Consider the following 24760-nt stretch of genomic DNA (forward strand, 5'->3'; position numbering starts at 1 on the left):
CACCAAGCAGGGGAGAGATCCTGGAGCAACAGATGGAGAACAGAACTAACTATAGATAGGTTACTAGGGTCTGCTGTTAAAGTCAGAAATACATGTCATATGATCAGAAATGAGCCCCCAATCAACCTGCAGGTAATTTTATTTTCCAACAAACAGCACATTTTCTAGACACCCCAGACCTCACCTCAATGTGGCACCTGCATGTGTGGGGACACATTCTTCCCACAGCCCTGTCTGGGTCAGAGCTTCCTACCCGCTTGGGGTCTTTTCACCAGGACCTGGATGTCAGGCCATTCATCCTGCCTCAGGGCTGGCCCAAGCTGCCCAAGCAGGGACTGAGTCTTGTCCTCCTGTCCACAAGCTGTTCCCTGGGCTGGTTTTCCACCCCCTAGGCGGCTATGGACATCTGCTCACTGCCCTGTCTTGCATGACTCATATAACTTCAGGGTGGATCCATCACCCAACGTCAGAATCTGAAAAAAAATTAAAAAAACAAAAACAAAAACACAACAACCTCGTAAGCAGGGACAGGAAGGTTAGTGGTCCAGGGTGCCCATGGGCATGTGGGTACTCTCACCATCCCTCCTGGCTACGGTTCCCGCCATTTCTTCCCATTCAGCGTCTGTAGCTTCTCCAGGCTCTGTGTTACAGAGCATAATGCCTGCCCTAAGGATAGGGCCAGTTAGTTAGTGTTCTGTGTGTCAAGTCTCAGCAACAGGGACGAAGGGGAATTCGGGGCACTAGGAATAGGTGGCCCTGGGATCTGAGCTGATTGGGTATGGCCAGCTCTCAGCCTCAATCCTTGGAAGAGGATCTGGGGAAGGGTGAGGTTAAAGCCTTGGCTGCCCTCCTAGAGACTTACCCATCTCATGGACACAGTCTTCCAGGGCCCCTGACAACTCAGGGAGGCTCAAGGCCTGCAGGGGAATAGGCCAGCCTTTGGAATCTGTGGTGCAAAAGGGCAGGTTGGCCACAGGTTATGTCCTCACTCATTGCTGATGTATGAGTGACTGCCCCAGGCAGGGATGTACCCAGCTACAAGTTAACAACTGCCATTTAAGGTTCAGGCCTAAGTAGAGCTCAACCCTGGTGATCCCAGCCACCCAACTCCACTAGCAGGCTCAGGGACAGTGTAGTCAGCCATGAAACAAAGGCCCTTACACTTGCCATCTAACCCCTAAGTGTAATAGTGCATCTCTTGTCACAAGTGGACTAGTTCTGGGGACAGGGTTGCCATTGTAACAGTCAGGCAGAGCCCAATGGTTGGAACTTAGCCTAGGGCTTCCTGCCCACCACCCTTGTCCTAGTCCAAAGCCAGGTTATTGTTCTTACCTGCCGAGAGAAAAGGTGGACTTAGGGAAGCTTCAATAGGGGATTGGTCCTGCCTCACTCGAGCTGACAGCTCAGTCTGACAGGCCCTGCCAGACATATGACCAAGTGTTAGTGTGTAAGAGGCCCTGCTGTCAACCCCAACCCAGACAGAGCAACAAAAACCACCTCAGCCCTGAACCCTCCCTGGAAGCCCCATACTGGTGTTGTCATGCTGCTCCCCAGCCTGCTTCTGGTCAAGCCTGGGTCTGCACTGTGGTGGACAGAGCCGCAGGAAAGTAAGGGGCAAGCGCCATGGTTTTCCCCCATTTCCCACCTATTTAGAGGATTAGGAAGGGATGATGACTGAAGTGTGGGGGGTAACTGCCTAAGTGTGTGAACCCACTTACCGAAGCTGGTCCAGGACAAGGGCAGCATCCTTAGCTAGGGTCTGGGCCTCCTGCAGCTGGGCATGGATGTCCTTTCGGGCACTATCCTGCTCCAGGAGGCAGCTCTCCACTACAGCCCGCAATTCCTGCTCTTGGGACACCTGGCCACGAAGGGCCTCGGCCTCCTCACAGCACTGTAGGCAAACACCAGGCCAGAGGGGCTAAGCCAGGAGCCAAGACCCGTGCTTGCTGATTCCCCAAACGGCAGAGTCTGTTGGACTGCCTGTCTGCTTCTCTGTAGTGCATTCTAGGAATGGCTCCTTTGGCTCCATCCTACAGATCTGAGGCTCTGCGTGGGCTACTTGCTCTTCCCTCCTACATTCAGCTAACTTTTGACCCCTTCAAGTTTCCTGTCTCCAGTCCCCTGCCAACACCATATCCTCTGCTACAAAGGTGTAACTCTAGATGTACTCTGACACCTGTATCCATAGCCCGCCTGGAACTCTCCACTTACTTTGTGCAACTGGATAGCAAGCTCCTGCATTTCAGCCTCTAGTCGGTCAGCATAGGCCAGCTCCAGGGCATCACTAGGGGGGCGGGCACTACTGTGCCAGCGGGCAATGGCAGAGGTCATCTTCCTTTTAGGTCCAAACAACCTGAAAGAGTGAATCAGAGGGTGCACGTCAGCGTCTATCATGTGCATGGGCCTTGGCACCAACCTGTCACCAAGGCCAGTTGCTAGGGAACACCTAACTCTGAAGGAAGAAGGTTTCAGATGATCTTGGGGCTGAGGACAGAAACAAGAATGTCCAAACAGCCTCTACCATCACTGGGTCCAGGTTTGGACAACTACGTCTGTGCTCTGAAGGGAGATCTCCAGGAATCTCTCCCCTCTAGACAGGTGCACAGGCAGAATCTGCAGGAGCCACCTGGGTCACTGCAGGCTGTGACTGAGTACAGCCAGCTTAGGCTAAGCTCAGCTCTGTATAGCAGCAGCCACCCAGACCCAGCATGCAGGAAGCAGGGTAGGCAAGGCAGACCCTGGTTCTCCCAGTATCAAGCACGGAATACAAGTACAGCGATTACTAAGGGCCACTGCTATTAGCCATACTCACTCTCTGGCTAAAAAGATAGGGATAGGGGAATAAGTAGTGGGTCTAAGGGGCAGCACCTTCTCCAGACAAGACTAGCACACTGAAAAGTACCTGCATGCTCAGAACATTGGTGTACATGGAAGGTGGGCCACCAGAGTTCAGGATCAGCCTTTACGTAAAATCAGCTTGTGTCATAGTAACTACAGAAGGGTGGACAGTTAGCATCACAACATGTGCCTAAGGAAAGGTGAGGCTCTGAGCACACCTACAGGTTTCAGCCTCCAGCTAATCCTCTGCACAGAGGCTGCAAACAAGAAGCTCAAAACAAAACCTGCAAATCCCAGGGAAAGGGGGAGTCCTGACTTAGATGGTTACTATTTCATGAGACTTAAATATCCATTTTCAGCAATAAAATTAAAAGACAAGTAGAGTATGCATCATTTAGAGAAAAATAAATCACAGAAGTTCCAAGAAAGTCCTGCAGCAGATCTGCTAGACAAAGGCCAACATCTTAAAGATAATCAAAGACCTAAAAGATGATGTGGAAACACTCAATACAAAATGGAAATACAATGGAGGAAAATGTAAAACAAAGAAGTATGGTAACTGAAATAAAGTCTAACACAGGCAGATACAGCCCATGGCAGGCAAAGGGGGAGCCAGCAACTGGAACACAATGGAAACTTAGTCTGAGGAATGAGATTAAAAACCTTGGCTAGGCCAAGTCTTTCCCAGGAGACCTTAGGAAGACAGGCAAGGCAGATAATGGTCTCAAGAGCTAGCAGCTGGAAACTTGGACAACTGATGAAAGACATGAACATCCGTGAAGCCCAATGAACTCCACAGACGATGCATACCAGGACACACACCCAAGTTAAAGACATACAGAATCCTGGAGCAACAGAAGAAAAGCAGCCTGTCCATGCAGGGACCCTCAGTAAAAGTACCTGCACATTATCCTTCAAAACCCTGGAAGGCTGAGGCAGCCAGAGTGCCAAAGCAAACAGCTGTCACCAAGAATCCTTTACCTGGCAAAGCTGTCCTTCCAAAGTGCAGGAGAGATTCAGACATCCCCAGATAGGCAAACACTGAGGAAGCCCTGCTGAGAACAGGACACCTGCCGCACCAGAGCCACCTAGGGGAGAGCACTTCAAGTGTGAGGGTCACCCATGAAGAGTTACAGCCAAGACACAAACTACAATTTTGTGTATGGAATGTTTTGGGAGAAAAGGCATATTACATTGTTGGGCTTTATATTAAAAGACTTTATATCCAAGCTTTTAGGAAATAAGAAACCTGTGCTATAAAAACACTAACTCCAGAACTATGACCGTTATGAAAAAAATTAAAAATCACAAGAAAGTGAACTGACAAAAACAAAGGCAAAAGGTCCAGCATACAGCAGCAAGGCCACCTGGGAGCTGTGTGGGCACAAAGGCCAGCCTTAAAGAAAGCCTCTGTCTAGACAGGCCGGAAGGAAGCTGAGATGACTGGGGTGGGGAGCAGCACTAGGGGACTCACGTAATGCCGATTTCCTTCAGGTCACTTTCAGTGAGGGTCAGGAAGATACGAAGATCCACATCCTGTTCCTCAAACACGTGCAGGTACTTCAGACACCCAATCTGCTCCAGCAGTGTGGCAAGGTCCTGAAGGGAAGAGACAACTAGGAAGCCTGGGGCCAGAAACGGAGAGCTGATCTTCTCCCATCTGACCCCAAGCCTGACTAGAGCCCCTAAACTGCCCTTTTTTGGGCATAGTGCCTCCAGCAGAGGAGAATGAGTGCTGATATAGCTAAAGGCTTAAGAATTCAGGAGGGAGCTCAGAGACTCCCTAATATTCTGCCTCCTGGTCTGAAGGTCTGTGTCCAGAGACATTTGATCCCCTCTGAAAGGCTCTATTCAGCCCCTTATCCTGCTGAACTTGGGGCCAGTTTGATCCCATGTCTATGTGGCCATCATTGTGCTTGTCCTGACTCCACCAGGCCCACAGCACTCCTCCTTCCAAAACACCATGTGTGTGTTGGGGGTGCTTAGTGATGGTACAAACTTTTCATTTTTCAGACTAAATGGTTACTGACAGCACAGGCTGCCTGTTGACCCTGTCAGCTACTGCTAAGTTCAATTGCTTAGCCTCTTGACTAGCTTTCAACACCAGAATATCCATTTCTGCCCATGATTACTTGCTAAGGATGAAGAAAAAAAAAAATGTCCCAAGGTTGCTCCTCTACCACTTTTCTCAGAGAAACAGCTTTGAGATCCCAGCTGGTAACATGCCTGTACAACTGAGAGGTGCACCTGTGTTCCAGGCCTAAGACCCTGGAAAGGGCTGCAGGTAAAACCCAGCCCAGTTTACAAGCTGTTAGAGAGCAGCAGAGCTAGGACTTGGGGCACGTGTGCATCACACCCTGAGCTGACAGTGCTCCACCAGGGTGCTCCACAGTGGGGGGATGGCTGCATTTTTGCTATGTACAAACCACATGCCATTACTCTGTCCCCAGCTCATAAGCATCCTATTACTATCTCCCTGATCTTGGGGAGACCCAGAGAGTAGGACACCAAGGGAATAGGCAGTCCTTGCTCCTGGAAAGAAAAAGACACCAAGCCCACTGCTGGCCTGCTGCTCATCAGGAATCCTCTGAGCCCTGTGGGGAGAACCCAGTACCCTCCTCTTCTTTCAGAAGTGCCTGGCCTGTCATGAATACACAATAAATGACCCCAACCCCCACCTGCAGCAGTCATAGATGTGCCACCTCCCTAAGCATTCAGCCATCGGGTTCTCAAATGGTCTCACCTGAGGTCCTGAGTAGGGGGACTTTTCAGCTTGAGGTTCAGAGACTGGAGTGCATACAGTCCCAATGCTGGAAGGCCACTGACTGTCACTGTTGCTGTAACGATTCTTATTCTTCAAATAACTCTTGGTTTGTTTGCGGACTGAGCTTTTGCGGGTATGATCAGAATCCTGTGGTGAAAGGGGTGTGTTGGAGCAGCCTTGCCTGGCTTTAAACCTCTGGCCTCCTCACTAACGGCAGGGATAAGATGTAAAATCTATCATGATTTACTTGTAGCATGGACCCCCATACTTAAGGTTAGGAGTCCTCCAGGCATGGTGTGGACACACATTAAATATTCACCTGTCTCCTACAACACCAAGGGAGGAAGGAGGGGAAGGAACTTTACCTCATTGCTTTCTATGGAAGCTTCACTGCTGAGCCCCTGGGCTCTTGTTAGGCCATCGCTGCTGCTGCTCCTCCACACAGGCCCAAGACTGGTACAGAAACTGGGTTCCTCTGGTAACAGAAACACCTGTCTCACCAGTGAGGCTCCTGTGTCCTATTAGCTTATTCTCAACTGGCTCTTGCACAACTCAGCACTGCTTGTCTGGCCTGGCTGCCTATCACAACCCCACACTAAAGGTCAGCAGAGCTTGTAGTTTTTAACTGTGTGCTCATAAATCTCACGCACCTACAACAGAGCTTGGCATGAAGTAGAAACTTGGTAAAGCACTGCCAGGTCATAGCACATGCCTCCTGCTGGGAAGACTTCCAGGAAGCCCTTGGACTGACCCCGTGAGTACGGAATGCTTCTTTGGCCTGTGGGAACCCTCACCTGCCCATGGCCAACTCTGGCTTACCTCACAAGAACTGGGGCCTTCTCTATCTCCTCTATGGGAACCCAACAGGTTGGGGGTGCGTACCCCGGCTGCTGCTACTGCTGCTCTCCACATCCCGCTCATTAATGGGGGAGGTGACATCTCGGTAGCAGAGGCCCTCAACTTCCAAGGTGTTCTCATCACTGCTGGTGAAGGTCACATAGCCCCGTGGAGGAACTTGCTCTGTGTACAGAATGGACATGTAAGCCCTCAGACATGAGTGAAGGCATCACCCCTCTAGGGCTCTTAGGATGAGGGAGCCCCACAGCTGCCACCTCATTTCCTTGTACAGCAACTTGGTCCTGCTTCAAGAGAGATTAGTTTGCCCATCATAGGAAATGAGCTTGGTGTAGTCAAGGCTAGCACCCAGGGCAAGGTCAGTCCCCATTAGCACCTGCTAACGTTTTTCTAAGGGCAGAAGCAGACAGTTGTCGTGCAATATTTCTTTACACTGTATAATGATTTGTTTAATAAAAAGCTGAACAGCCAAACTGGGCGGTGGTGGCGCACGCCTTTAATCCCAGCATTCGGGAGGCAGAGGCAGGCAGATCTCTGTGAGTTCGAGGCCAGCCTGGTCTACAAGAGCTAGTTCCAGGACAGACAGGCACCAAAGCTACAGGGAAACCTTGCTTCAAAAGAAAAAAAAAAAAAGAAAGAAAAAAAATCTAAACAGCCAATAGCTAGGTCAGATTTTGGGGACAGAGAAAAGGCTGGGAAAAAAAGGGGTTGAGTCTTGAGGAGCCAGCCAGATACAGAGGAAGCAGGAAAGCAACATGGCCAGAGTAAAGGTAATAAAGCCATGAGTCAAGCACTCGGGAGGCAGAGGCAGGCGGATCTCTGTGAGTTCGAGACCAGCCTGGTCTATAAGAGCTAGTTCCAGGACAGGCTCCAAAACCACAGAGAAACCCTGTTTCGAAAAAAACAAAAAAAAAAAAATAAAATAAAATAAAGCCATGAGCCAGAAAGTAAGTTAATAGGAATGGGTTAATTTAAGTTATAAGAGCTACTACTAGTTAGAAACAAGCTTAAGCTATCGGCCAAGCTTTCATAATTAATAAGAAGTCTCTGTGTGGTTATTTGGGAGCTGGCAGGTAGGACAAAAAATCCTCCTACAGACAGTAGAATGCTCAATCTACAGACTTCTCAACTAAAAGGTTATCTGGGTACATTTAGTAAAACCCCCCAAAGTTACATGCATATATCCATCTACTAGATGTCTATGTAACTATGGAATTCTTTCTTTTTCTTTTTCTTTTTGGATGTTGCTGGGGATGGAATCTGAAGCCTTATGTGCTGGACAAGTACAGTTTCAGAACTCCAACCCCAACCAAAGAAAGTCCCTTTCTAGGTCAGAGGAAGAACTCTGACCTAGAAAGGGACAATGCTATAGAGATTCATATAGTTCCTGAATATAGCTGCCATAGAAAGCAGAAAGATGGATGTGGCTCCATGATGCAGTACTTCCCTAGCATTCACAGGGCCTTGGGCTTTCTTTCCAGCATTGCAAACAACAAACTCCAAATCCACCAAGCATGACAGCACACACCTGTAATCCCAACACTCAGGAGGTGGAACAGGAGGATGGCACGTCTAAGACCAGCCCAGGCTGAGAGGTGAAATCCAGAAGGGAAAGGAAGGGATGTAGAAGCAAAGAAGTGACCCATGTTTGCAATCCAGCTACTCAGGACCAGAATGTGGGCACAGCCAGGGCAGTGGGACTAAAATCCTTATACGTCACAATTGCTATGCCATCTATGTAAATGGGACAGCCAACAAAAAGGAAGATCCCCAGAATGAAACGAAGTGTCAGGATTAGCAGTGACTCACTAGGTCAGTTCTGAGTCTCACTCTTATAGTACTTATTACTGTAGCCTGAGGCCAGGGGCCATGTTCCAGAACAGTCCTGTACCCTTCCAAGACAGTCTTGGGAAATGATACCAAAGAGCTTTGGGAACTGTGGCTCTTACCATAGCTGGTCTGGGTCTTGCCTCCAAGTCCAATAGCTGTGATCCTGGCCAGAGCACGTGGCCCCTCATGGATGCTGAGGCCCTTCTTTCGACAGGGCCTCTGGCGCTGAGGAATAGGCCAGGACTCATCTGAAGAGCTCAGATCTTCATATTTTTCTGTAAGTCAGACATGAAAATTAAGATTGTTGATTCAATGATAAGCTCATTTGCCAACACTACAGTCTAACAGACTGTGTCTGTGTGCTTTCGAGACAGTGACTCACTTGCTGTAATCCACACACAAACAAAACTGAAGATAAAATCTTAGAGAATATAATAATATGGTGGTATTACACATAACCTCAGTATTAGGGACAGAGCAGGAGGATTGCAGCAGGTTCAAGGCCAGTCTGAGGCTATATAGACAGGGTTTCTCTGTGTGGCCCTGGCTGTCCTGGAATTTCTGTAGACCAGGCTGGCCTCAAACTCACAGAGATCCCCCTGCCTCCGAATGCTGAGATGAAAGGTGTGCACTACCACACCTGGCTCTATTGCTCTTGCAGAGGATCCAAGTTCAACTTGTAGCTAGTCCCCATATTAGCAACTCACAAACACCTGAAATCCTAGCTCCAAGGATTTTGGCCTCCTTGTGTACCTGTCTCAAAAAAACAAACAAAAAAAACCCTTAAAGGTATTTGGGCTGGGCATAGTTGTGCACACGTACACTTAATCCAGGCACCTGGGAGGTAGACCCTGTCTTAAGAAAAAAGAAATGTTCACCAGGACTGTTTTTGGATATTGGAGACATCACAACTAGCAAGCCACTGTTCTACAATGGGGAGCTGAAACCATTAGTTCTTCCTCTTTACCTAGCGTCAAGAAATGCTTCTTGTAAGCCCATAATGTTTATAATCAGAAGTCTTCTTTTAAGTTCAAGGGATAAATTGGTGGCATCATAAAAATAATATTATTAATCACAACTTCTTAAATAAACAATTTCCTATTTCCAATTTGAATGACTTCTAAGGAAGTAAATGACATCTGTTTGCTATTTGCAAAGCCACCCAGATTGACCAGCTCAGCATGCCCATATCCTTCACTAGGTAAGAGCTCTCAAAATGGGCCATCCAGTGGTGTGTGTGTGTGTGTGCAAGTGCCTGTGTGTTTAATTTTGTGGGCATGTGTGTGCAGGCATGAGGATACCCACAGAGGCCAGTAGGAGGCACTGGGTCCCCTGGAGCTCCAGGTTCCTGAACCAGATGTGCACTCTAGGAACCAAGTTCTAGTCCTCTATAGTTGAGCCATCTCTCCAGCCCCTAGGGGTCAATTTCTCAAGGCTTCCAGAAACTACAGCAAATGTAAGGAAAAAGAAATACAATCAGCAGATAAGAGAACACATATGGAAGCCGGGCGCTGGTGGCGCACGCCTTTAATCCCAGCACTCGGGAGGCAGAGGCAGGAGGATCTCTGTGAGTTCGAGGCCAGCCTGGTCTACAAGAGCTAGTTCCAGGACAGGAACCAAAAGCTACAGAGAAACCCTGTCCCGAAAAAATCCAAAAAAAAAAAAAAAAAAAGAGAGAACATATATGGAATATTAAAAAATCACTGACTAGTAGGTGACAAAAAAGGCATCAGTGGGTTCCATAAAGTGGAAAGCGTAATTACTCTCTAGACGAATAAATTAGGAAAAAAATGAATAGGATAAAATGAGACATTAAACAATTTAAAAAGGACTTTCAATCTAAAAATTTTAAAAAACTACCAAAAATATAGCAAAACCTCTATTAAACAACTTTTAAGTAAAAGAGAAAATACAAATCAAAATTACAGAATTCCTGGAGAATTAACAACTACGTTCCAAGCTCCTGCCATGTGACTATAGAAAATGAAATCTACTGCCAGATTGTCACAGGCAAAGGCAAACAGTAGAAATGAGCTGGCTAGGGAGACGGCTCAGTGTGTAAGGTGCTCGCTATTCAAGAATGAAGACCTGGGCTAAAATCTTGTCTCAAAGAATATCAGAATCTTATTTTTTTAATATGTGGTTTCCGGGAATTGAACTTGGGACCTTTGGAAGAGCAGGCAATGCTCTTAACCACCAAGCCATCTCTCTAGCCCCCCCCCTTTTTTTTTTGTGGCGCACTCAAGGAAGCTGAATACCTCCTTCCCAGCCACTAGCAATCAGAAACCCACTGAAGTGGACCACGAAAGCTTCATACTTTAGATGTGCATGACTCCATCAGCAGCTGCTGATGCTGTGGGGGAAGAGTGGAAGAGTTATACCGTCCAATCAGTGGTGGGAGTGACATACAAGGTTTTCCCATTAAGCAAGGTGCTTTGACTCACAGCACAGTACGACTGCTGCTCAATGAGGGGTGTTTCTGTTGTAGAACCAAGGAGAACTGGAGAAGGGAAGCTTAAGTCTATTAGGGGATGTACTGTGCATACCAATCTGAGCATTCAACTTGGTTACTGTTTTAAAAAAAAGAAAAGGAAAAAAAAGCAAGAGAAGGATATTACTGGCCTGACAGATAGCACTATGCTTTGTGGCTGGGGCCCAAAGAGCTAGCAGAATCTGAAAACTTTTCAGGCCCTCTAAAGATGATGGTGTCTGCCAGTATTTTGTCAGAAAGCCCTTAAAAAAAAAAAAAAAAGTAAGAAGCCCAGGACCAAAGCACCTGAGATTCAGTGTCTTATTCCTGCAAATGTCTTTTTTTCTTTTTTAATATTTATTTATTATGTATACAATATTCTGTCTGTGTGTATGCCTGCAGGCCAGAAGAGGGCACCAGACCCCATTACAGATGGTTGTGATCCACCATGTGGTCGCTGGGAATTGAACTCAGAACCTTTGGAAGATCAGGCAATGTTCTTAACCACTGAGCCATCTCTCCAACCCTCCTGCAAATGTCTTGCAACATAAATGCAGATGTACTGCTCTGAAGGAACAATACACTACAAAAAATGAGAAGGCTCAAGAATGTGCTAAACTTCTGGGCAAGAGAAAAAAGCGAAAGAAAAATGCCAGGAACAGACTGACAGAGATGCAGACTGTCCTGAGAGCTTCTACTTCTCTCTCTTTTTTTTTTTAATTTAATTTATTTTTTGAGAGCTTCTACTTCTAAGCATGAGACCAGTTAAAAATAAATTTTATGGGTAATGAATGCTCAGACCTTAAATAAATAAATAAATAAATAAATAAATAAGAATTTCAGAATCAATGGAGAACTTAACTTTCCCAATATGGTGAAAGGTACACACACCTTCCCAGAGCCAACAACCCTACAAAAGGATGTGCATTATCTCCAGTGTGTAGAATGAAATCTGGCACAAAAGCATGACAGGCAGAGAGTGAGCTCTGCCTGCAGACTAACAGCATGGTAGCACACCTGGAAACTCCTGGAGATGTGGAAATGAAACTAACTTGATTAAGATCAGTTGTAAAAGTCAACTGCCTCATACATGGAAATACCAAAAAGATGCTGCAGCAATACCATCAACCCATCAGACAAGATGATAAATACTTTAGAATAAACTTAGTTACAGAAAAATAGACATTAGGAAAAATTTAAGCCTTCCTTAAAAAAAAAAAGTACACCAAAAACAAAAACACAACCTGTGTTCTTAGATGGGACAAGCTGACACCATAAAACTAGTGAATTTACAGATTTCCTATAGTCTCTTTGACATATGTGAGCTCTTGTTTTGAGATCAGGTCTGGGTTGCCCACTGGTTTTGAACTTGCATCCCCCTACCTTTGCCTCTCAATCCAAAATTCTGGGATTGCAGCTGTACACCATCACATATGCCTTTTCTACCATATTAATTAAAATATTAACACTTTTTAAGGCGGAAGACAAGTTGACACTCAAGTTCATACAGAATGGTAAATAATAACCGAGGAAACACCGACAAGTCCTAATCAACAGTAAAACACACTATAGAATGTCTCTGGTTGCTGAGTGGTGGTGGCGCACATCTTTAATCCCAGCACTCAGTAGGCAGAGGCAGGCAGATCTCTGTGGGTTTGCGGCCAGCCTGGTCTACAGAGTGAGTTCCAGGACAGCCATGGCTACACAGAGAAATTCTATCTCAAAAAACAAAACAAAACAAAACAAAAAAGCCTCTGATAAAACTGTATTTGGGTGGGCTGGAGAGATGGCTCAGCGGTTAAGAGCATTGCCTGCTCTTCCAAAGGTCCTGAGTTCAATTCCCAGCAACCACATGATGGCTCACAACCATCTGTAATGAGACCTGCAGGAAGAATACTGTATACATAATAAAAACAAATAATAAATATTAAAAAAAAACTGTATTTGGGTGCATGGATACAGAGACCACCAGAATCTAACTCTGGGGAGAGACCCTAATAAGATGGAAAGTCAATGTGTGATAGAGGTGCTGTATCTAACCCCCATGTAAACCATACCACACAAGAGATACAAAACAGTGGGTCAGACATCTAAATGTAAAAAATTAAAACATACAAATGCTAGAAGGGGCATGACCATCATGACTATTGGGGCTCTGAGAAAAAAATGGTTATGATTCAACATCCAGAGGCAACAAAGGACACCTGATTATACACTGGTAAAGTATGCATAGCACAAGATTGTCAAAACCAAGAACTAGAAGCCAGGAGCCTCTCTGTGAGGCTTCCTCCTCCCCTTATCCTTAGGCTGCACAGGCTGTTTTAGGTAGAACCCAGCCTGAGCAAAGCAGGGGATCTAGGGAGGGGCTCCGTCTCTCCTAGTATCCTGGATGCTCAGGGCAGCCCTGATCCCATCAGGACAGAGGCAAATCAGGTACCTGGGCTCCGGTAAAGGCTCATAGGCAGTGCAGGCGAGTGAGTATCCATCAAGGCCACTATCTTCATGTGACCATACTGCTTGGCCAGCATGCGGGCTGTGGCTCCACTGTGGTCTCTTATGTCTACTTTGACTCCCTAAGAAGGTTCAGGAAAGAAGAGTCAAACTCCTCACCAAATTCCCCAGTTCAGCGGACTGCAGGCCCAAAGGAATGAGAAGACAAAGTAGGTTTATGATCACTTCCCCTGGTTTGAGATACCACTGGGATGGAGGTAGGGATGAGGGGGCTAGTGACTTTCTGTCTCCTTCACAACAAGGAAGAGGGCCAGAAAGCCCATCATGAAGAGCATTCACCAACCCTTCCAAGCATCTGCAGCCATTCTCCCTCCTGAGTACTGCCTGCCAGGTACCAATGGTTCTGGCAAGAAGAAAAAGAAGCTGGGACCTGTAGGCAGAGGCCCACCCTCACCCTTCACACCCCTATGTCTATCTCTGATAGAGAACCTGTCATTCAACACATCCTCCCGAACTCAACACGACGTCTCTTATCCTTTGATTTTGTGAGACTGGCTGCAGACAAGGATGGCCTTGACTTTTTCATCTTGCCTCCACCTCCCAAATTTTGGCATTCCAGGTGTGCAGCGCCACACTTGCTTTGTTCAAACAGGGTCTCACTGTGTATCTAGGCTGGCCTTGAACTCACAATCCTCTTGCCTTAATCTTCCAAGTGCTAGGATAGCCTAGCTGAGATTACAGCCTAGGTTAACTGAAGACCCACACTGAATATGGGTAGCAATATTGTATCAGCTGGAGATTCATACACATAAAATGGAAAAAGAAAGCTAAAATTTTTTTTTTTTTGAGACAGAGTTTCTCTGTGTAGCCCTGGCTGTCCTGGAACTCACTCTGTAAACCAGGTCTTGAACTCACAAGATTCATCTGTCTCTGCTCTCGAGTCTTAGGATTAAAGGCCTGTGCTACAACTGCCCAGAATACTACTAGAAGTCTTATGCTGTGGAATAATTCTCTTGTACACTGTAAAGATTTGTCACTCAAATTGGTTTAATAAAATGATGACTGGCCAGTAGCCAGGCAGGAAATATAGGTAGGGTGACCAAACTAAGGATGATGGGAAGGAAAAGGGTGGAGTCAGAGGGTCACCAGCCAGATACAGAGGGTGTGGCCCAGGAGGCAAAACATGCTAGAGGATAGGTAAAGCCATGAGCTACGTGGCAATATATAGATTAATAGAAGTGGGTTAATTTAAATGTAAGAGTTAGCTATTAACATGCCTGAGCTATCAGCCAAGCATTTGTAATTAATATAAGCCTTTGTGTAGTAATTTGGAAAGTGGCTGCCAGGTATTTGAGAAAAGGCAGTTGGGGCAGGAACTCCATTTACAGAATTACTCTGAAACTAAAGAAGCCAAAGTAAATTTTCTTCATTAAAAGCTTTAGCCATACAGTCTAATACCATGGCGGTAAGTTGGCTTACCAAGGCTTTGGAGGACAAATCAGAAGGAATTTAAAACATAAAAAGTGACTCTTAAGATTCTTCCAGGAGCCGGGCGGTGGTGGCACACGCCTTTAATCCCAGCACTCGGGAGGCAGAGGCAGGCGAACCTCTGGGAGTTCAAGGCCAGCCTGGTCTATAAGAGCTAGTTCCGGGACAGGCACCAAAGCTACAGAGAAACTCTGTCTCGGAAAAAAAAAAAAAAAAAAAAAAAGATTCTTCCAGGAATTTAACCAGAGAGATAATTAAGGACCTATACTATAACTCCACGCAACACTCTGTGATCCAGAGGAACTTGCAGTAGAGGTCAACAAGCTAGGTGGAAGTAGGGAGGAGTGGGGACAGAGCAGGGACAGGGCACCCAAAATCCATGCAGGGCTAATGTCTATAATCCTAGCACTTGGGCAGTGGAGGCAAGAATATCAGAGGTCAAGGCCAGCTTTTCAACTAGATAGCTCTGAGGCCTGCCTGGGCTACATCAGATGCTAACTTCACAGACCAAACAACAAAAGTAAAAAAACATGCACGCTGTTTCCCCTTTGGGGCTCTTAGGAAGACTCCTGCTGTGAACTGTTCTGTGTGGACACAGGTTCTCAGTTCTCTTGGGTACACACCTGGGAAAACTATGATAATTCTATGATAATTACCAGATTGTTTCCTAAGGTGCTGTGCCACTTTGAAGTCCTTTGAGGTTTACATTGGACACTGTCACTGACACTTGATTCCTTCCTTCCTATCCCAGTCATTCGGCTTGGCTGCCAGAGGCCTATAATCCAGCTACTCAGAACACTGAAGCAGGAGAATCAGAAATTCAAAGTCCTCTTAGACTAAAGGGTGAGGTTAAACCAGTTTGAACAACTCGGTAAGATCCTGTCTCAAAGAAAACAGTTTAAAAAGGGCCGAGGCTCTAACTTAGTGATGAAGAGCTTGCATAGCAGGTGCAAGGTCAGGTCTTACTCTCCTGCACCAGGATTAAAAGTTTCTCATAGTTTCTAAAATGTGTCTTCAGCCAGGCGGCAGCAGCGTACATCTTTCATCCAAGCACTCTGGAAGCAGGGGCTGGCAGATCTCTTGTGAGTTCCAGGCCAGCCTGGTCTACAAAGTGAGTTTCAGGACAACCAAGGCTACACAGAGAAACCCTATCATGAAAAACTAAAAATCAAAACAACAACAACAAAGTGTGTTCACATCATTATAAATAACACTGTAAAGTCTCAATGAACATGCATTGCCTACAGGTCAGCAAGATAGCCCAGTGGGTAAAGGCTCCTGCTGCAAAGCCCAAGACTTGAGTTCTGCTGTGTGAGCTTCTTCAGCCAATAGCCTTTAAATTACCAGCCCACGTGGGCGTGATCTCTAATACTATAAATGTAGCTGTAAAGCATGGCTTCTGGCTCTCGCTTCTGGCTTCTAGATTTGGTTCCTGTTCTCCATTCGTGCAGAGGACTTTGATCTAGGACAGTGATCTGTGAGCCTCCCCTAAATAAATAACATTTTATTATACGTAATTCTGAACTAGTGTGGGATTATTTTGTAACTTCCATCATCAGAGTTCAGTTCCCAGAATCTATTTTACAGAAGGAGGAGAAAACAAGACTCCCACAAATGTTCTATTCCATAGGTATATATGTATGTACACACACATGTGCTGACTATATAGGTTTCCATGTAAAAGAAATCCCGGTTAGAGTCTATAGTTTCATCAGTGAGTCCCATTTGCTGTGACTAAATTACAAGGTAATATAGTTACTTACATGATTCAGAAAATACTGCACAATTATCTCATGGCCAGAGGCAGCTGCTTCCATCAAAGGAGTGAATCCATATACAGGCTCTCTGTAAGATGAGATTAGACAGATGGTTAACAGAGAGGAGTGAGGCAATGAAGGAACTCTCCTGCCAAAGGCAAAATCAAGCCAAGACCCCTACATGCAGAGCAGGGGTACAGGCTCAGGCCTAGGCTCTCATGCAATTAGAACTGCTGGGGTGTTAGGATTAAGGAGGCAGTTTCGTTGTTCAAGTACTTGCCACATAAGCATCTGGACCTGACTTGATTCCCCAGCACCAGGTAAAATGGTCGGTGTGGTTGTGTGTGCTTGTAATTAAAGAGCTGGGAGGAAAAACAAGCGGATCCCAGGCCGGGTAACTAGTCCAAATTGTGAACCCTAAGTCCTAGTAAGAGACCCAGTCTCAATTTAAAAAGGTGGGTGATTCCCAAGAAACACCATTTCTAGCTTCTGCACACACACACACACACACACACACACACACACACGCCCACCCACACTTGCCTCAATTGCACACAAAGAAACTAATGAGGTGAGATGGGAATAGACAAGACCACACGAGCTTTACTAACTCCCTCTGGTTCATTAACAGTCCCAAAGACCAAGCTCTCCTACCTTCCTTCTCTCAAATCCATTCCTACCTCATTCTAAATCCCCACTTTAATCACACTCAAAAAGCAACTACTGCCAGACCTGGTGGAATGCACTCTTAATCCCAGCAAACAGAAAGTAAAAGTAGCCAGCTTGGTCTGCATAGTGAGTTCCAGGACATCCAAGGCTACCTGAAGAGACCGTCTCTCACAAAACTAAGTAAGCAAACAAACACTGAAGCAGCTACTGCTCACTTCTCACAGGTGCTAAGGTCTCCCCCACCTACTCAAGCCTCATCGTTTGAGTTCAACAGCCCATGAGTTATTGTTTCTGCTAAGTCCATACACTAACATCCTCATTCCCTGCTAGACTAGAAGCCAGGAGTCATACTAAACCTGGCTCTCAACTATAGGATGACATACTCTTCAAATCTTAATGTCGCTCAAGTCAAAATATATCTTAAAATCATTTTAAGATGCTGAATTTTAATTAGTAGCTCTATTTTTCTTCCTTAGAGTCAGCAACTCAGAATTAATTATATCTTCCAATGGGCACCAAGAGCCAGAGTTGCCATGCCAACATCAGGTGGGGGCTCAGTTGGTACTTGCTGTGAAGGGATTCTTACATAATATGTGTCAAACCACAGTAACTCCATCTTATAAAGATAATAATGGAGACTGGCAAGATGACTCAGTGGGTACAAGCACTTGCTATGCAAGCCTGACAACTGTTAAAAGTAAGAAAAAGTCTGCAAGTGTCTGCAATCCCAGCACACCAACAAGAAATGTGTGTGTAGGAGGGGGGAGGCAGAAGTTCACAGGCCAGCTAGCCTGGGGGTACCCAACTTGTCTCTAGCAAGGTGGAAAGGCAAGGCCCAAAACCTGAAAGTTGTCTGACCTCCAGACATGTGCCATGGCACACATGCTTCTGCACCCTGAACTATGAACAGGTGCACACTCTCATATATGATAAAAAAATAGAAAGGCAAGTAGATGGGTTGGTTGGTCATGATGGCACTGGGTTATGATTCAGTGACAGGATGCCTGCTTAGCAAACATGGTTCAGGGTTTTGTTACCATTAAGACAGACAGACAGACACACACACACCCATACACACACAACTATTTTCAAAGCCTTATCTTCATGATGATAATCAAAACAACAAGAAAAAGGAATTAGCATCTAATGTATATCACCCAAATACCATTTTTCAAGGCTCTGACCTGGACCTTGCTAACCTCAGTTTTAAGATAAAACAAGGTTCGAGGCCCAGGAGTATGATGATGACTGACAGATATGCACTAAGTCCCACGGTCTATCTATCCCACTCCTTCATCTTACCTCTCATACTGGGGCAAGATGACCCTGCCTCCTTGCTTAGAGTTGGATGAAACCCAGCCCACTCCTGTGACCACTTAGCTGCAACAATCACCTCACGTTGGCATTGGCTCCACTGTCCAAGAGGAACTTGACCATCTGCTGGTGGCCGGCACTGGTGCAGTGGAAGAGTGCAGTCCAGCCCTGGATGTCTTTCATTTCAAGCTCTGCACCTTGCTTCAAGAGAATGGTATGTTGTTATGCCCCATGTCTCCAGGAAAGGTGGGTGGGTGGGAAGCACCCACCAGGCCTTCAGCTGAAAGAATCTTAAGTGATTACATGTGTACATACGCACACTGTGGTGTGTAGCACCTCATGTCCTGTCAGGGCAGCCAGGGAGCCCCTAGGTCTGGGCCCATGCCCACTTGTAGCTCACCTGGAGCAGAAAGTAGGCGATGCTCTCGTTGCCACAGCTGGAGGCCAGCATCAGTGGAGTCTGCCCTTCTGGGGTCGGCACATTCACACTCACCCCTGCCTCGAGCAGCAGGTGGACAATGGTATCGTGTCCAATGTAGGAGGCATACATCAGCGGGGTCCAACCACCACCATTCTTCTTATTCAAATCTAACTCTCTCCTAAACAAACGCAAGATATGCTAGATATTCCCAGCATCCCACATGTGGGCTTCCATCAGAGCCAGGTGCCAGGCCTAGTGGGACAAGCTGACTTTCCAGAAGGCAGTAATCACCTTCTCCAGTAGGGAGAAGGCAAGCGGGTGTTTCCATCCTCTGCCTTAAACTCTTTTAAGGGTTAATCTTGACTTTGACAGGATCTGAAATCGACTAAGAGATAAACCTCCGGGCGGGTCTGAGGAATTTTCTAGATTGACATGGGAAAAGCCACCCTAAAAATATAAACAGCATCATTCCACGGGCCATGCTTACAGGCTAAATAAAAAAGAGAAAGAGCAGAGCACTCACTAGCCTTCACCTCTCCCTGCTTCCTGATGCACTGTGACCAGCCGTCCCACTCACCATGCCTCCCTGCCAAAGGACTGAACCCTCAAACCAGTAAAGACAACTCTACCCGCCTTAAGCTGCTTCTGTCAGTATTGCCATAGCAACAAGAGGTGACTATGTGGTGTGCTGATACACAGTTTTACTCGCAGCACTTGGGAACAGAGGCAGGTGGATTTCTTTGAGTTCAAGGCCAGCCTGGTCTACAAAGTGAGTCCCAGGCCAGACAGGGCTGTATTAGTAAGACTCCCACCTAAAAAAACAAAACAAACAAACAAACAAAAAGTGACTAATATAACCGTCTATATTTTAATACTCGTATCTTTCTTACCATTCTCCTGGCAAGGCCAACAACTCACCATTTTTGTGCCTATAGCAATATCCACCATGCTCAAGCTAGGAGTTAGGCAAGGTCTGGTCATTCCTTACAGTTACCACATCTGGGAGGAGCTAGCTGTTGGCACACAGCAGGTTAGGGCTATGTGTGAAGGACCCACCACAGATAAGACTAACTGCCTAGTTTATCAGTGAGGCTGAGACATCCTAACCACCAGCCACCAAAACAGTAACTAATATGTCAGCAGAGCTGTGCAGAGGGCTCGGGGAAGAGAAAGAAATTGAGAACAAGAAACCCACTGCCACTGACTTCTTTGTCACCTCACCCCTGAGTATCCCACTTCCTCACTGGTTTCCATCATGCTTTTGGAAATGCACTTACATTCAGGAAAGCAGAGTGGAGGCTCCAGACTTTAAGACTTGGGGATGGGAGTTCTGTTCTAGAATAACACCCACCCCAGGCCTTCCCCCTCACAGTTCTGGCCTCCAGTGGTGGCTGACAACAACTGACAATCTGCTGTATGATCAGTACCTTGTGGGGTTCACACTAAGCTAAGTCAGGCAACTACTTCCCACACGCTAGCAGCTCCTGCTGACTCTGGTATATGCCATCTGTCCATTCTGGAATGGACTGAAGCCCTGCCTGGAGAGCTACATGCAGATACCTCTGGAATCACTGCAATGACTTGACATCCAGCACTACCTCCCTTCATGAGTGGCAATTCCACAAAGGAAGCAGTGGCGAGTGCCTCAGCAAAGCTAACACTTACCCTTCAGCCCGTTCACTGAGACCTCCAGTTTCCCTCAGTCCCAGCCTCGACTTCATGAGCAAAGCTTGCTTCTCAACTGGGCCTGAACTCCAGAGAGAGCACAGAGCTCCTCCTAGTCTCTTTTTTGGGCTGCTCTGGGACCATGCTGTTTAACAGGGCACTCAACATATAAGAACCTGAGACTCCAAAGAATGACAGCAGGATTCCTGTGATCCTATGAGGACATGAGCTGACTACACAGCTAGCTGCCCATCCCTGAGGCCATTAGGTAAGGCAGTCCTAGACTGAGAGCTCTTAGACTCTACTGGCAAGGACAACAGATGGCTCTGATTTGCAACCAGAGACCTATGGCTTTGAGGCTTTCTTCTGGCTCATCAGGAATTGAAAAGGCACAGAGAGTTCTGGGAGACAGCATCTCACCGAGGTACCAAATGAGCACTTAAGGCCTTCTACACACCCTTCAGACCACATGGACTAACAGGCAGGCGCTGGGACTAAATCCGCATATGCAGGTTGGTAAAGCTGGTAGGTGGGCAGTGAGGACAGGAGGCCAGCCTCTCATCTCTGTGCCAGAGGAGACAAGCACTGGAGGAACCACAACAAACCTGTAGTCAAAGAGTCAAAATGCTGGCTTTCCATCCCTATTTTTGTTTCCTCTGGGTCTTTCTCTGGTAAACTATACATTGATGTTTATAACGTAGGCCACTTGTTAAGTTTTAAGCAAGTTTTTCTCCTCAGAATCAAAGTTCTTTTTTCTAAGAGTGTACCACGAGCCATCAACATCTGCGACAAGCAGGAGGGCCTGATCCATGTGTAATAAAGGGCTCGAGCTCTGCGAGTCTCGTCTGATTAAAACGTGAGGTGAAGGGATGCTCCCCAAGACCTCTTACCGCTGCACACACTCCTTCACCACCTCGTACTGGCCAATGGAGGCAGCTGTGTGAAGATCCAAGGGGACGTCCAGCTCCTCTCGGCTGACCTGGGCACCGAGCCCATACCACATGGACAAGCTGCGGTTCAGGAGCTCCGGCTCGCTGGCTTCATCGCTGAGCTCAGACATGGCTGCGGAGGGAGGCCCAGGGGTTAGGTTTTACTCCCTGGATGTTACAAAGATGAAATACTCCTACCAATGACAGGCTATCATCTCATTCCTAAACTAAAGCCACCGAGGCTGACTTAGCTTTCTTCAAACAGCAGTACCATCACAGGGCCACACTGGGGAGCTTGCCGCCAAACGGACGATGGGAGCATCTGCTTCACACAACAGGTTCCACAATCAGATTTTCCAGGAACCTGATAACCTCCTCACTGTTGGTAAAACAGTGCAAGTTGAGTTATTTAGCACTATTTGCTAATTTGGGTGTGCAGCAAAATTTAGCTCCAGGGGATACAACATTCATATGCACATGCCCATCCACACACACAAACAACCCACACATGTGCACATATGATTTGAAAAATATATAAAATTTCAAAGTTAAAAAAAATATAAAGCCGGGCGATGGTGGCGCACGCCTTTAATCCCAGCACTCGGGAGGCAGAGGCAGGCGGATCTCTGTGAGTTCGAGACCAGCCTGGTCTACAGAGCTAGTTCCAGGACAGGCTCCAAAGCCACAAAGAAACCCTGTCTCGAAAAACCAAAAAAAAAAAAAAAAAAAAATATATATATATATATAAGGACTAGAGATGCAGTGACTGAGCACTCGCATATCCACAAGCCACACGGAAGGCCATGCACGGAGATGCCCAACTTAATTATGGCATTTAGGAGGTGGAGACAGGATTATGAGTTTAAGACCAACCTGGAATACATAGTAAGAACTTATCTCCAAAAAAAGAAAGAAAAGAGAGGAAGAAAAATAGGACAAGGAAGGAGATGAGGAAGCAAGCTCCTAGACTATAGAAGGTGATCCCTGATGTTCAGCAAATGTTACATGAGCAGGAATCTATCTCTGCAACCCTCTTAAGTAGGAGAGATGGACCACCACAACGATAAGTGTACAATGAGTGGTGTGTGAGTCCTTTATTCTGGGGAACCCTACTCAAACCAAAGCCAAGCCATTAACTTCCTAGTAGATTCCTAAGTCTAGGAGCAAAAGGAAGCTAGTACAGAAAAGGGAGAGAATTCTGGGACATAGCTCGAGTCCTGAATCTAATACCCAGCATGGCAACAAAAGGGGCTGAGGAGAAAGAGAGAAGATATAATGGCAGTTTACAGTGAGTAGGGCCTCGGTTTTTTATTTTACCTGTGTAAATGGTCACTATTTTGTTTTGAGACAAGGTCCCACTGTGTAACCCAGGCTGGCTTGGAACTCAATTTGTAGACCAAGCTGGACTTGATCTCACAAAGATAAACTTGTCTTTGCTGAGATTAAAAATGTCTGCCATCATACCCAGCTAAATGGCCACTGGTACTAAGGATCCTTGGGGGCCACCTCAGTGATCCCAAACTACTTCAAGTGGCAGAATCCCTCCGGGGCCATACGTCACGGTGACCTGGCAAGGTGGTTCCTCTCAGAGGCTGGCACTGGCCCTGACCTGACCCGAGAGTTCAGAGCAGCACAACAGTGACCTTGAGGACACAGAACAGCAATACCCTTACTCAAGAGTTCTGGCAAACCCCAAAGGAAGCCTGAAGGAAGTGTGGCCCCAAAAGTACTAATTCCCTGTTCCTCAACACCCTAGGATTCTTCAGTGTTGGTGATTGTCAAAACACACAAAAGTTGGGCCTGGTAGCACACTTCCAGATGGAGGCAGAAGGGTCAAAATCCCGAGCAGGCCTGGGCAACTTAATGAGGTCAAAATATTTAAAACAAGTTGAAAGATGGCAGAGGATCAATCTCAGGGATAAGAATCACATATAAGCCGGGCGATGGTGGCGCACACCTTTAATCCCAGCACTCGGGAGGCAGAGGCAGGTGGATCTCTGTGAGTTCGAGACCAGCCTGGTCTACAGAGCTAGTTCCAGGACAGGCTCCAAAGCTACAGAGAAACCCTGTCTCGAAAAAACAAAACAAAACAAAACAAAAAATCACATATAAATAGCTTGCAAGGCTGTATTTTTGTGTTTTTGTTTTTAAGGACAACACATATAGACCACCATTTTGGGGAACAGTCTTCAGGCTTCTTGATGAGCAATGTGTGTGTGTGTGCTGGTGAGGTAAAAAACAGGCCTGCTTTTTTTTCGTGAACCACTTGGCTTCTCAAGCTGCACAGCCTGCGCTCAAGTTGTACCTCAGGCTCATAGGTCAGACTCCTGAGCCTGAACCAAGAGATACATGCTCCTCTAATGGGGAGACAATAGCAGAATCCTGGAAGGGCTCACACTTGTAACCCCAGCTCTTGGGACGCTGAGATAGGACAACCTTGGAGTTCAAGGCCAACCTGGGATGATAAGATGCTTACTCAAAAAACGTACAACCCGTCAGGCATAGTGACACACGCCCAGCACTTGGGGACAGATCTCTGTTAGTTCCAGGACAGCCTGGTCTACACGGAACCCCACCCGCCCAATCACAAAAAAAAAAAAAAAAAAAAAAAAACAAGTCCCCCAAAATCGATTCGAGCAAAACAGATGTTTCTGTCTTCTGCACCTCACTACCAGAACTTCAGTAGCAGCATTGATACATGGTACTCTTTAAAAAAAAAAAAATTATCTTCTTAGGGCTGGAGAGATGGCTCAGTGGTTAAGAGCATTGCCTGCTCTTCCAAAGGTCCTGAGTTCAATTCCCAGCAACCACATGGTGACTCACAACCATCTGTGGTGAGGTCTGGTGCCCACTTCTGGCCTGCAGACATACACACAGAATATTGTATACATAATAAATAAATATTTTAAAAAATTATCTTCTTAAAAAAAATCCCATCCTGGTGGCAACTGTCACTCCACTCCTTTAAGAGATCCGTCAAGACCTCGAGGGAGGAGGCCCTGCAGCCCAGAAGCGCGTCCCGGAGACCGTGTGCGACACAGGCTCCCGTGTGGCTGGACCCTGGCAGGGACCTAGCGTGATCCCTCAGCGCAGCACCAGGAGCCGGGCCCGCGAACCCAAGCCCGGCGAGCACCAGGGCTGGCAGCCGGAGCGGACTCAGGGCGCCTCACGCACCGCCTCTCAGAGAGCCCCGCCGGGGCCGGCCTACCTGCAAGGCCTCAGGTCCCCGTGCCACCCTCCAGATGCAGCCGCACCTTCCCTCACCGGCCAGGAGCCCTGCGCCCGACCCACCCCGGAAGTGATTGGAGT

At 46.8% G+C, this 24760-nt stretch overlaps 1 protein-coding gene across 6 annotated transcripts; it reads right to left on the reverse strand.

Annotated features, from left to right (window-relative positions):
* Positions 1-121: 121 nt before the first annotated feature.
* Positions 122-24751, reverse strand: Anks3 (ankyrin repeat and sterile alpha motif domain containing 3). Of its 6 annotated transcripts, none has more exons than XM_075941901.1 (17): positions 24660-24751; positions 21413-21584; positions 18837-19035; positions 18516-18637; positions 16460-16541; positions 13195-13330; positions 8407-8562; positions 6485-6622; positions 5968-6077; positions 5582-5749; positions 4313-4437; positions 2212-2353; positions 1719-1891; positions 1333-1418; positions 863-946; positions 578-666; positions 122-473 (listed from the first exon to the last, which is right to left on the reverse strand). In XM_075941901.1, the coding sequence occupies exons 2-16, from the start codon at positions 21580-21582 to the stop codon at positions 590-592; spliced, it is 1968 nt and encodes a 655-aa protein (XP_075798016.1). In that variant the 5' UTR covers positions 21583-21584; positions 24660-24751; the 3' UTR covers positions 122-473; positions 578-589. The 6 variants fall into 6 exon arrangements, with proteins under 6 accessions (XP_075798016.1, XP_075798015.1, XP_075798017.1 ...); XM_075941900.1 differs by having other exon boundaries at positions 578-661; positions 24660-24740; XM_075941902.1 differs by lacking the exon at positions 578-666 and having other exon boundaries at positions 24660-24740.
* Between the last annotated feature and the right edge of the window lie 9 nt (positions 24752-24760).

Source organism: Microtus pennsylvanicus, chromosome 11 (assembly GCF_037038515.1).
Source record: "Microtus pennsylvanicus isolate mMicPen1 chromosome 11, mMicPen1.hap1, whole genome shotgun sequence".
NCBI lineage: Eukaryota > Metazoa > Chordata > Mammalia > Rodentia > Cricetidae > Microtus > Microtus pennsylvanicus.